This window comes from Martes martes (assembly GCF_963455335.1).
Source record: "Martes martes genome assembly, chromosome: 13".
In the NCBI taxonomy this organism is placed as follows: domain Eukaryota; kingdom Metazoa; phylum Chordata; class Mammalia; order Carnivora; family Mustelidae; genus Martes; species Martes martes.
This window is the reverse complement of record NC_137901.1, coordinates 74349619-74362598: the sequence shown is the minus strand read 5'-3', so window position 1 is coordinate 74362598 and position 12980 is coordinate 74349619. Positions and strand designations below refer to the sequence as shown.

General features: G+C 41.6%; 1 protein-coding gene across 1 annotated transcript in view; it reads right to left on the bottom strand.

Moving 5' to 3' along the window:
• Positions 1 to 2307: 2307 nt before the first annotated feature.
• PIWIL3 (piwi like RNA-mediated gene silencing 3) overlaps positions 2308 to 12980 on the bottom strand; it is a gene marked incomplete at both ends in the record, with an annotated part of 30827 nt that continues 20154 nt past the window's right edge. The window contains 12 exons of the mRNA XM_080821627.1: positions 2308 to 2424; positions 2574 to 2721; positions 3632 to 3757; positions 4448 to 4604; positions 4988 to 5058; positions 6874 to 6977; positions 7126 to 7326; positions 9438 to 9510; positions 10306 to 10493; positions 11077 to 11191; positions 11569 to 11686; positions 11898 to 12024. Coding sequence (XP_080677753.1) covers positions 2308 to 2424; positions 2574 to 2721; positions 3632 to 3757; positions 4448 to 4604; positions 4988 to 5058; positions 6874 to 6977; positions 7126 to 7326; positions 9438 to 9510; positions 10306 to 10493; positions 11077 to 11191; positions 11569 to 11686; positions 11898 to 12024 — 1545 coding nt within the window. The remainder of the gene's footprint in view (positions 2425 to 2573; positions 2722 to 3631; positions 3758 to 4447; positions 4605 to 4987; positions 5059 to 6873; positions 6978 to 7125; positions 7327 to 9437; positions 9511 to 10305; positions 10494 to 11076; positions 11192 to 11568; positions 11687 to 11897; positions 12025 to 12980) is intronic.

Genomic DNA, 12980 nt, shown 5'->3' with positions numbered 1-12980 from the left:
AGGAGATTTGATACACATATTCATTCGCAGCTGCCAGTGGCAGGAAGTTCATTTTTCTTATGTATTTCATTGCTACTTAGGCCAAATCCATTCCTGAAAAACCTTTAATTAGTTCCTCAACATCAACCCAGTAATGTGATATCTGGCACTGTGATACATGACAGAAACATGATTTACAAGCCTTTGGGAAGGTTGGGTTTTCTTCTAGAAATGTTGACAACCAATGTCCTTTGCCTAATTTATAAAGTACAGGTAGACTAATAAAATCAGATAATTCCTGAGTCATAAAAATATTTTCATGTATCTTAGAAAAGCAGCATTTTTTTTTCTAGCCCGTGGATTAAGAAACCTAAGACCAGAATAGGTTTTATAAAATAACAAGAACTGATTTAATGATTTTAGTATGAATCTTTATTGAATCACATCATTTTAAATGCATAAATCTAGAAGATTTTCTGTAGGATTATAGATGATTTTGATTACATGTGTGAGAAATGTTCAGAAAGTTTTAAAGTTTTAATAACCACCTCAGATTTGTTCCTTCCCATTTTTTAATAGATCTCTAGAAATGTATTATTGGAAGTCAAATTCTAGCATCAGAAAAGAACATGTTGCCTTAATTTATCTTTAATGATGGACCCATCCTTTCTATTCTACTCATCATTAGGGGCAGTCCTGCTAGGTAAGATGTTACCTGGAGTACAAGATATTTTTAAATGACTAATTTTATTTCTTATAAGACTAGTTCAAATTGCAAACCTAAACCGATTAACTTATAACCAAAGCAATTATATTGTCTTTAACCATAACCTTTTTGGTATGCCTGAAGCTAATCTACTCCCTACAACTCATCAAAATTCTATTTTATTTAGGAGTATAAGAAAACAAAGTTTTACATCTTGTTTCCTGAATCTATTTGAAGATAGTTTAAAGGGTGGAGTATGTTTTTAGAAAAAACATAATAGCTTCATTTCAGCCAATTATTCAAGACTCTTCTGATTATTGTACCGCTAACAGTAACATCACCCTTGGAACATGCACAAGACAATGCATGAAAAGGAAGTGCTAATTGAGATCTAGGTTTCCCTTCTTTGTGGTAAAAGTGACAAAAACACTTCAATGTTCCAAGAGCTTCCAACTCTTACAGCTCCAAAGTCACATTCAAATTTCCACCCGTTGGAAGAGTGAGCAATACTATGTACATGGGTTCTTTCTTTCCTATACAACTTTAATAAGACAATTAAATCCCCATTTAATTTTGACATTTTTAGAGCTTTTCTGTCCCTTAAAAATAAAAGGTTTCAGAAAGATATCCTTTTCCAAGCAGAGTCTACTTCATGAGGCTAATACCCAGTCTCGATAACAAGTGAGCAAGTCACTTGCTCAGAAGTGCCAAGTGTTCAGGCGTGGTCCATCATAAAGTCACTGACTTCAAAGGTAAGTTGTAAGACACAAACCTCGTGGTCTGTTTCCCTGTCTGGAAAATATAAGGATCGGGTTAAGTCAGTGGTTGTACCACAAAAGGGCACACCACTCTGAACTGCCATGTCCCATCCAAATGATTAGAATGTAAAACTATGCATCTGGGGGTGCCTGGGTGGCTCAGTGGGTTAAGCCTCTGCCTTTGGCTCGGGTCATGATCTCGAGCCCTGGGACTGAGCCCCGCATCGGGCTCTCTGCTCAGTGGGGAGCCTACTTCCCTTCCTCTCTCTCTGCCTGCTGCTCTGCCTACTTATGATCTCTGTCAAATAAATAAATAAAATATTTAAAGATTTATTTATTTATTTATTTGACAGACAGAGATCACAAGTAGGCAGAGCGGCAGGCAGAGAGAGAGAGAGAGAGAGAGAGAGGAGGAAACAGGCTCCCTGCTAAGCAGAGAGCCCGATGCGAGGCTCGATTCCAGGATGCTGGGATCATGACCTAAGCTGAAGGCAGAGGATTTAACCCACTGAGCCACCCAGGTGCCCCAATAAATAAAATATTTTTTTAAAAAACTATGCATCTTGGGGCACCTGGGTGGCTCAGCCAGGCAAGCATGGAACATTTAATATAGGTTTGGGGTTGTAATCATGGGGTCATGAGATCAAGCCCCATATTGGACTCTATGAGGAGAGTGGAGCCTGCTTGGGATTCTCTCTCCCCTCTCACCCCATCTGCCCCTCCCTGCTCACTCTCCTCCCTCCAAAATATATGTTTGTTTTAAAACTATGCATCCAGGAGAGTATTTCAGAAGTACAGGTTCAAAAGTAAAAAAAAACTAACAAATGCTGGTTTTCAACACGTCGTCAGGCTTTCTTCTGAAAGTCACAGGTAGAAGAGACGGCTGGCCAGGGAATGGTGTGGTTCTTGGTGGATACTCTGACCCACCAGGTAAGCCAGTTTGTGGGCATAGTGACAAGGAGCAGGAACTCGAATGACACCCTTTAGCAGAAAGAACAACAAAATTTTTTTCTGAACTTTGTCTGTATTTAACCTTTCACAGGTATCAATTCAAAAGGTTCACAAAGTATAGATTCAACATGGAGAAATCTTAGAGATTTAAAGGAAAATGCATATAAAAACATACTTACTGCCAAATTGTAATACATGTGGCATAGTCTGTAAGTGAGATGCTGTATCCTATCTGGGGTGAAGCGAACCGTATCGTGGATGACATTATAATGAGTGGGAGTGACAGTACCATCTTTCACAGACTGACTCACAATAAAGAAATCGTACCTGGAATCACAGAACACACGAGTCTAGACAACAGCTTAATTTCAGAAGAAAAAGAACATAGCAAACGAGTAGACAGAAACCCATTGTACAGATAGTTCTGTTTACATGTAGAAGCCGAACTGTGGGGCAATGATTTGGGAAAGCCGAACTGTGGGGGCGATGATTTGGGAAAGCAAGTCCATAAAGGTCAGGGCAACACTCATGGGATTTCTGCAGAAGCATCCGAACTGATGCCTCAATGCAGAAACCTGACATTGGCACATTGGATAAGGTCACAGGGAACCTCAATTCAGAGTTCCAGGGATGGACCCTTCAGACGTCTCCTCGAGAATCAATGAAATCTATTCAAACCCCCTAATGATAGAAATGGCAAGGTCCATCAGCTTCTTGTAGATACGGGACTTCTTCTCACGCGCGTTATGTTATGCTCTGTACGGATCATACTTTCCCACTTGCTTTTTTCTTTAACCCTTTCCCGCCTCCTACTAGATTGATCAGTGTTTGTCTTTCCTTCATTTTCCTTCATTTCTCCCTGTCGGCTTGTAGGACAGTCCTGTTTCATTTCCCATCCTGTGTTGTACATAATTCTCTCATTTGCACAATTGACAAATCTCTGCCTAATCAGAAGTTCAACCATTCTTTCCAACAACCCAGGAATATCAGTATGTTTATGGTATATGCTGTAAATTCTAGGAGAAGAAAAAGGAAGACAAACTTCTAGAATCCCATGTGTATCCGTTCGTGTAATTTTCAACCATCTTTAAGTCAATCTGTTCTCCTCTAAACCAGGCAAACCTTGAACACACACACACACACACACACACACACACACACACACACGCACACCCCTCCTCTATTTCTGTTTGAGTAAAAGAGAATGTTTATTTAAACAAAAAAAGGGGGGTCTTACCATTGCCTCTTGGTCACCTCCACATCAATAACTGTTCCTGGAAGTGGGTTTCGAAGTCTTCCTTCGGACTCCACAAAAAATCTGGTGTTTATTCGTTTCTTCACCACGATGAAAGTAAGTTTGACCCTTGAAAAGAATGACTGGTGTCACCAGCTGTACTCTCTTGTACAGAGGCATTCAGAGTACTGAAACCACGACACAGGATCCATTAAGAATCTACAGAAGAGGCAGTTCTCCCCACACCCCTACTTTACTGTCCTAGCCCCCTGTGCCCAGGCTTAAGCAGTGAAAGAAGTTCCTCTTCACAGCCACCCACATCATAGGGGGAGGAACTTCCTTACAAGGTCATGACCATTCCTATCCGTGGTGGGTACCAGGCTCCACCAACAAACAGAGGAGGCCAGAGGCAAGAGCTGAGAGAGATCCCCAGGCCTGGGACCTACAAAACTCCAGAATAAAGGAGTTACATAAACACAAACCATCGCCAGGCTGTGTTCATGGGTTTTAATGAATATCGGAGGTTAACAAGCACCCCTTACATCAAGGCTTGCAGGGAGATTAGGAAAAAAGGACAGGTTCTTAGGGATTCCATGGGGAGAATGCAATCTGGAATGTTCCAGTTCTGCTCCGTCCTCTGACTTGGGTGTGGAGCAGAAAGTCTAAGAATGAAGGGTTGTCTATCTTCTCCCCACCTCATGACTGACGCCCTCTCTGTCGTGCTCTTTCTCTCTTAATTCACATGTTGTAATTGCTACAGATTTGTTTCAAAGACTGAAATGTAGAGTTTACAAAATCTTCACTTTACAATTTATATACCCAGAGTCTTTAGGATACATGGATTTTAAGGAGGACTCAATCTGTGGTACTTCATGGTCCAGCAATGCTTGAAGCTGACCATCCCCCACTCCATCCCGGTACACAATGATAGCTTGTGGCAGAAACAGGTTATGTTTACACCAGAGCTTCAGGGCGGCTGGAAGGAAACCAGAAACTTGGGTAAATAAGCCGTAACTCAGAACCAACTGACCGCTGCTATTTTTAACAACTTCTAGGGTCATTTTTCCAACCCTGTAGCCTCCAGGACACTGTCACGCTTTTTAAGTCTTCAGGCTAGCCCAGCGTTTCTCACCAGCCCCACTACTGAAATTTTGAGCCAGAAAATTGTCTGTGGTGGTGGCGGTAAAGGTGTTGCTGTCTTCTGTAGCATGCTAGTCTCTAGCCATCAACTGGATGCCAGTAATACCTCCACCATCCCAACCGTGACAGCCAAGAGTGTCTTTAATCATTGCCTAAGGTCTCTTGGGGGACAACGACCAGTATCAAGTCAGAGACTCCAACCTTGATGAACTCACTAACCTTCCAAGCAGGCTTTCAGCCCATTCACAAGCTCCTGCCCCGATTCCTGGAAGATGCACTGAGAGAACCACCTGTTTGGAGAAAAATCAGCCATCGGTTTGGGAAACAAGACTCTGAAAATGTCATCATTTTGATCCTGAATTCATCTGGGACCTCCAGGAAAGAAGAAAAATCCTTATAGGTAGCTGAGGAGCCCATTAAGGATCGATTCTCTGATTCCCCTGCAGAGACTGAAACACTAATCTCTTCCTATACCCCAAGGCGCCTATTAAAATTGGGAATGCACACAAAGAGGGATTCGCAATGGAAGCATTCATTAACATTGCTCCGAATTATGCACACTTTCACTGTGCAGGACTACTGCTGTCTCACCCACTGGGGACACCACAAAATTAACAGCCAGCCTTCCTGGAGATCCCTGCTTCCAGCCTCATGTCTTAAACAATGGCTCGTCCATAATCTGCTTTGAGGGAACCATCTGCTTTGGAACAGTAATAGCTTCTTGACCACTTCCCCACAGATCGAGCAATGTTTCTCTCAAGTCTCTATCCTCTCTATTTTAGTTACTTCAGGTATCATGATGACCTGACATGATATAAGGTGTTTCCCTGCTTCTTTTCCAGAATGCACATTCCATGAGAGATCATGCTTTTGGGTGAAACATTTTCACTGCTCCGTTCTCAGCATTTGAATATAGCAAGGGCTCCAAAATATCTAGGAACTGAATGAAAGCTTAATTTCCTTCCCATTGTTGCAATGTTCTTTTCTACCCCCTCCCCCCCCAAACAAAAAGCAAACCAATGTTACTTATCAAAACAGAACAGGACTGGGGGAAAAAATGATGCCATTTGTGAAAATAAAGATGGATCCTCCTTAAAGAATATTCTGGAATTATACCTAGTGGGCTACACTCATCAGTAAGCATAGCATGTGTGATGGTTGTACAGGTCCTAATGCTCAAGAAACTATAAACTGAAGAGTGTGCAAACTCATTTGAAGGCAGGTTCTACTCTAAGCACAGACAACAGAAGCGTCCCTGGAGCAAAGGATAAATGGAAGTATGTCTTCTTTGGCAGGTCACATAGATGTATGAAGACCAGATTCTGTACCTAGAGTCTGCTGGTCATATTCCTACACCTGTCTTCCCTTTGGGGGGCCTGAGTTCTTCCCTCTGTGTTCCTGGTCCCCATGCAGGGACTCAGTGATCATTAGACCCTCTGGTGGGCAGAATTCTACCTGTCCTAATGCTCAGAACCTGTGACTATCCCATTGCCCTGTGATTATGTCTTATGGCATGGTTGGCTTTATAAGGAGATTTTCCAGATGGACCTTATCTAATCTCATGGGTCCCTTGAAAAGCAGAGAGTTTTCTCTGATGGCAGAAGAGGAAGAGATTTGAAGAAGAATAAGGACTCAGTGTGCCCTTGGGGGGAACAGGGCTTTTGAGAAGGAATGTGGATGAAGCTCAAGGAGCTGAGATAGGTCTGGGAATTGGGGACCTCTGTCCTCCATCTACCCCCACAAAGAAAGTGGATTCTGCCACACGTATGTACACTTGGAAGAGGACCCCAAGCCTCCAGAGGAGAATGTGGCTTGCCCAACCTGTGGCCCACCCAAGAGTCACATGGTGCCAGATTTCTGCCCGACAGACCTGTGTAGGGACACACGAATGGCCCCTTAAGCCTCCATATTTGTCATCATTTGGTAAGCAGCAATGGAAAAGTGAAATAAAGCCTTCCACATCAAATGTTTTGGGAGCATAACTTTGCCAGAAGAGGAGAACACCTTGTCCGTGGACCTTGTCAAAAAACATGAGTTGGGTCCATCTCTCCCCTTTGGTCTACAGCTAGCTGCCATATACACAATGTCTGCTGAAGTCCACTCACTGCGTCAATTCCTGATTGATGCTGGACACAAAGCCTGCAATCGACTTCTGCCGATTTACAATATCGTGGAAACAGTCGATACCAATGAACATCGCATTCTGCAACTGAAATTTTTTAAATAGGTAGTACATGGAGTTAGAACACAATAGGAACAAAATTAAGCAATTACATTTGAAAGATAGGTAAATATAGTCTTAACCAATTCCACTGAACACAAATGAAATAAAGAAAAGGCAACAAAATACAACGTACTCCTGTCTCCACCTTCCAGAGGGCTCCTCCCATCTTGCAGTTCATCTGCTGGGCAATCTTTGTCGCAATGGTCAGTAGCGTCTGGGGTTTGTCTAAGGTCCGTGCGATGACACACTGGCTTGGGATTGGGCAGCTGACACACAGGTATTGTTTTATGCTATCATACAGCTCTTTCTTTTCACTGGACAGCACGCAAACAACCTTGGAAGAAAGCAAAAATGAGACCGTCCAGGATGCAACCACAGTGCTAGGAGAACAGGATGCCTGTGTAGGTGGAGCACTGAATAAGTAGAATCTATCCATTCAATCAATAGCTGGTCCATGAGAGTAAAAGTTCTGGAATCCCAGTCCATGAAACAGTTGTGAAGGTGACCATGTGGAAGAAGAAAGTCTGGGAACCAGGCACAGACAGTATCCTCACTTGAACTTGCAAAGTCCTTATGTCCTGGTTATTCTGTTTCTGGGAGTTTATCATGAACTTAACATGGGACAGTTAAAAAGTACAGACTGACATCTACTGTTGTCAGGACCGTCCTAGCATCCAGGCTGGACACTATGCGAGGGGCATTTGCTCATTCTTCAATAACCTACTGAGATCAATACTATTCCCCATTTTACCCCTAACGAAACAAGCCCAGGAGTCAGGGGAACTGGCTGCTGTACGGGCAGCAGACAAAGTTTCCAACACTCACTGGGACCTCTAGCAGGACACAGAGCCATGAGGAAGAGCAGTTACCACCTGGCTGGGTTCCTACTATGATGGGAAAATCCTCCATGTAGCATTTTTAACATGTATGCATTATTATATGTATAACATGTATATATAATGTATTATGTTATAAAAAGTATTTTTAATAATGATGTTTCTAGGAAGACTTTCTGGGGGCAGGTATCCTCAATCAGATTAGGGACATTCTTTTCTCATTCTAGATGAAGTGACTTTGTCTTTTCACAGGAAATGTGGAATTCTATCAAATGCATTATACACATTTTGCTTACATTTTATCTGCAATTATGTTTCCTAAAATTCATCACACTAACCAGTTCATTTCTTCTTTTTCTAAAGACTAGATTGCCAGTTTTCAGACTTGCTGGCACCCCTGTGTTGTCCTAACATTTCTTTAACCTCCATTGTGTCTGTTAATCATGAACTCTCCTTGTCCTTAATGCTGTCAAGCCTCTGTTGGACTCTTTTCTTCACTCTTGACAACATTGAGTTTTAATATTTTTGGCTTTACATGTGTTGTTCTGTTTAGTTTCTGTTTTTTGTTCTTTTGTTCTACTTTATTTTGTCTCACTCTGCACTTAGTGCATTAACATTCAGACTTCCTTCCTAATGCACTGATCAAGGGCCAGAGGGCCCCTGTCATTTTTTTAGCTTGCTGTTTTAAACAAATTTCAATGCATACTACTTATAAGGTCCAATTAGTTTCTAAATTTTCTATTGATCTCTGCCAAATAAATAAAATCTTTAAAAAAATAAATTTTCTATTGATATGGTTCTAATACAGTTGCTACTTACAAGTAATTCTTTGGTTTCTGAATGTGTGTGGTTTAATGATTTCTAATTGTAATGGACTATGGGCAATGTGTGTGTGTTTGATAGGTAGGTATCAGTCCTTCATTATTGGTTTAGGATTTCTCCATGTCTGTTGAGATCATTTAAAGATGAAAGCTAAACTAACTTAGAGATATGCTTTTTTTTTTTTTTTTAAGCACCTCACCTTTTGGGTACAGATTACACACAAACCAACACACAGTACACACACATATACACACACACACACACGCCCATCCCTCCCTCCTTTTATATATTTACGTATATTTTAGTAGGTCAGTAAGTCAACCTTTTAGAGACAGATGCAACATATTCTAGATTCTAATTTTTTACATGAGGATGTCTGAGTTTTCTGCAAGCAGTCAGCTAATGTTGTCCCCTACAGATTCAGTTTCTGGAATAGCATGGGCTGGTCTCCTCCTAAGAAGAGCTGTTCAAGCTGATGAAAATACAGGACTGTGCCTCTCTGGGGCTCAGCCAGTCTAACAAGGTCATGAAGAGTTACAGGGTTAAGACAGGAGAGAAGTAGGGACCCAAAGCACCTGCCTAACCCCCAGAGGGAGATGTCTGAAAGGCTGGAGACCATGAACAGACTGACAGCCTCCGAGAGAGAACGGGACAGGAATTGGAGACAAGACCCTGCCAAAGACAGGGTTCTTGAGACAGATTTTGAGTGTCTACCACTCGAAACTGAACAGATGTGATTTGTAACACTACATATCAAGACATGAAGCCACTTCACATAGACACTTACCATCTGTGTTTTGGAGGACACGTGGTTTTCTAAGGTGGTTGTATAGGATTGGACTGTATGACTTACTTCAAGCCTAGAAAAAAGAAGAAAAAAAAGAAAATAAGTACAGGACCTCTATACTCAAAAGGCAATGAACAGTAAACATGTAACAAGCATTTTATGCCTCCAATGAAGCACAATATAAAACAAAACAAAATACCATGTTAAGACAGTTACTTCAGTTGAAAGGCTTTTGTAAAGACTTACTTATTCATTAGAGAGAGAGAGGGAGAGAGCCAGCCCATGTACACTTGGGGGGAGGGGCAGAGAGAGAGAGAGAGAGAATCTTAAGCAGACTCCCCACTGGACACAGAGCCCGACCTGAGCAGAAACCAAGAATTGGACGCTTAATTCACTGAGCCACCCAGCACCCCAAAAGTTTGTTCTTTAGACAAAAATAAGTTCAATTTTTGGCTTCCTTAGTATGTATCCTGATAGCCACAAACCATACACCACAAAAGCCTATTTTTACTATCTGTTACTGGAATAGGCTAGACTTTTTCGCTTATAACCTTTCAGTGTTTTGATTAAAGTGACTGACTCCTAGAATTTGGTATCTTCTCTTTTTTTAAGATTTTATTTATTTATTTGACAGAGATCACAAGTAGGCAGAGAGGCAGGCAGAGAGAGAGAGGAGGAGGAAGCAGGCTCCCTGCTGAGCAGAAAGCCCGATATGGGACTCAATCCCAGGACCCTGAGATCATGACTTGAGCCGAAGGCAGAGGCCTTAACCCACTGAGCCACCCAGGCACCCCTAGAATTTAGTATCTTCTGACTCCACTTTCAGGTAGCTAATGACTGGTTTTTAAATCGGAGGTAGTCGACTTACATTTTTGCCTCTTTCATAGCTATGCCCATGGTGGGTGTGACTCTCCGTAGACTCTGTAGAAAGGATGAGGCTGCTCTGTAGTATCCTGTAGGATAGAGTATTAGCCAATGATCTAGTGACTTGACATTGAGTAAGGGTCCACTTCTTGTCTCTTTTGTCCAATCTGCAAATTGTGGGTGGGAGTCAAACTGCAAGAGATAGGATAAGACTTCATTTAAAAATTTTTGTTTATATTATATATGTAAAAGATTTAATAATTTATAAGACTATATATATATTACACATATATAATATATATAATGTATATAATATATATAGATAGATAATGCCTTTACTGATATTGAAGAGCCTTTCCATTGTAAATCTGTGCTACTTCCCATTGCAAGGTTATTAGTTTAAACTTCAGTCATGACTCAACTACCTATTTTTGCCTTAAGGTAGAAGTAAGTGGTGCTGAAATTCTATCATGGGTTATTCTGGATTGTCTTGATTCTAGGTAATTAACTCCTAAGGAAACCTTTGGAAGATAGTTTTGCCATGAGAGAGGACCACAACACTAACAGAGATAAAATACAGAGTTTACTCTATGCCAAGGATGCTCTATATATTTTAATTGAACATCTGCTTGCTGTCTCCTAGACAAAGGACAGGTAGCCCAAGAAGAGAGAGCAGAGAGTTATTGACCTGAGCTAGTTCCTCTGCATTATAATTCATTTGACCCCAAATGACGAAATGAATAACTAAAACACAACCATCTTGAAATGGTCTTACCGCTCGTGTTCCTTGAAAAATTCTTACTTCTTTCAAGATTCTTCCTGAGAAGGACAAGAAGCTGGCATCAAATTTCAAATCCCAGAGTTGAAGTTCCCGTTGTATCTCCTTATTTCTGAAAGGAAAAATGTTTCCACAGGATCAAACCTCCTTCAAGGAAATAAGCAAAAGCAATGATCCATTTGCAAAATTCTCCTCTAACCTAAAGATGCCCTGTTGTTTGTCCTCTGTGCTAACACGTTGCAGAGAAGGTCCCTAGTACTCTGAAATCATGTCTTTGCTCTCACATTTGCGCTTAGGATCTTTCTAGTTCATTCTCCCCCTCCAGACCTCCCCTAACTTTGCATTGAAGAACAAATAGAGTTGTTCCCCCAAGAGCTCACTTTCTTTTTGACCTTTTTTTTTAGTTGGAGAATCTGAGATGCCAAGAGTTCTGCACATGTCCCGACTTCAGGACACACACACACACACACACAGAAAATCAGCACTTACGTCTGTATAGTATTCATCAATTTTCGTAACTCATGCTGCCTTTTTTCTGGATCCAACCTCATATGGAGAGCCAAGTCTCTCATCACTCTGTAATTTTTACGCAGCTCATCTGTTAGACCTTTAAAAAAGAGTAAAAAATATTGCTCAACAAGTAAGAATAGATTTATATGGGAGAAGCTTCGGTGGCTTTATCTGGAGGAGGAAGAGCCAATAGAGAGAATGCAGCTCTGGGTCACCTGGAGGACTGTGGAAAGCGTGTACCTCTAGATCATAGTATCTGGGGCTTGAAAGGGGTGGTCTTCCAGGAAGACTGAGTAAATGCGCAGTACCTGTCAGGTTGCATAGCTGAGGAACCAGCAGTATAGGCTCACAGGGCGTGTCCTGTTTGCTCTTCTTCCATTTGCCTTTGCTGATCAAGAGCGGCTGATTCAGTTCCGTGATCACTTGATTATACCGCTGCTCAGAAGGGGTAAGAAAGAACACTGGCATGACTACCATCCAAGCCCCAGTAAATCACATAAATAGGTACAACAGCTCATTTTTGGATCACCAACAGAGGCCCAGGCGTGTCCTGGGGACGCAGTTTCCCCAGGTTTAAGGACACATTAAAGATACTCTTCATGTTCCCTTGAGATGTCCTAGGGATGGCCTCTTTTTTTTCCCAATAAGCACACATGGCTGAGGAGAAGCGGGACCCACAAGCATTATATTGGGGTCATTGTACTAGCCTTCTTTGACTTCATATAGGTAGATGTGGGACCAACTCTTGGAATATATATCTCTCACTACACGACTGTCTTAAAAATTCTTAACACATTATTGAGAAATTTCAAGAGGATTGCCAAATGGATGGGGGACAACAAACCTAGTCACTTTTTGGAGTTGCACTACTACAGCTATGCCAAACATGCCTCCAACTTCATTTCCCCTAAACTCTTCCAGCAGGAAAAGGCAATTGCCAAGACAGCCTATCCAGAAGGTCCTATTCCTAGGCTCCAATTCCTGTACAACAAAGTGCCCTTACTCTCCAACACAAAGTGGTGATCTGTCATAGATCCGTTCATGCTGATCACTGAGGTCCTCCTCTGTAATCAGTGAGCCACATGAATTCTTTATGATCTGCCTATTAAGCATCTTGAGAACATCAAAAGAGTTCCTACCTGAGACAAGACTTCAAATCCAGTGTTCATGGCTCTTTTCCTCTTGAGCTGAAATACTACTTTTAATTCTCATGATCTTGTTGCAGACCATATATATTTTTTTCCTTAAGGTAGCTATTTGAAAGGTAGCCAAGATTCACCCCACTTCTCCTGGATCTAGAGTCTTAATTAAGGCAGGAGCTTGTACAGGGAGATGTATGTACAAATGTACAGGGAGATGTATGTACAAATGTGCAGGATCATAGGGTCATT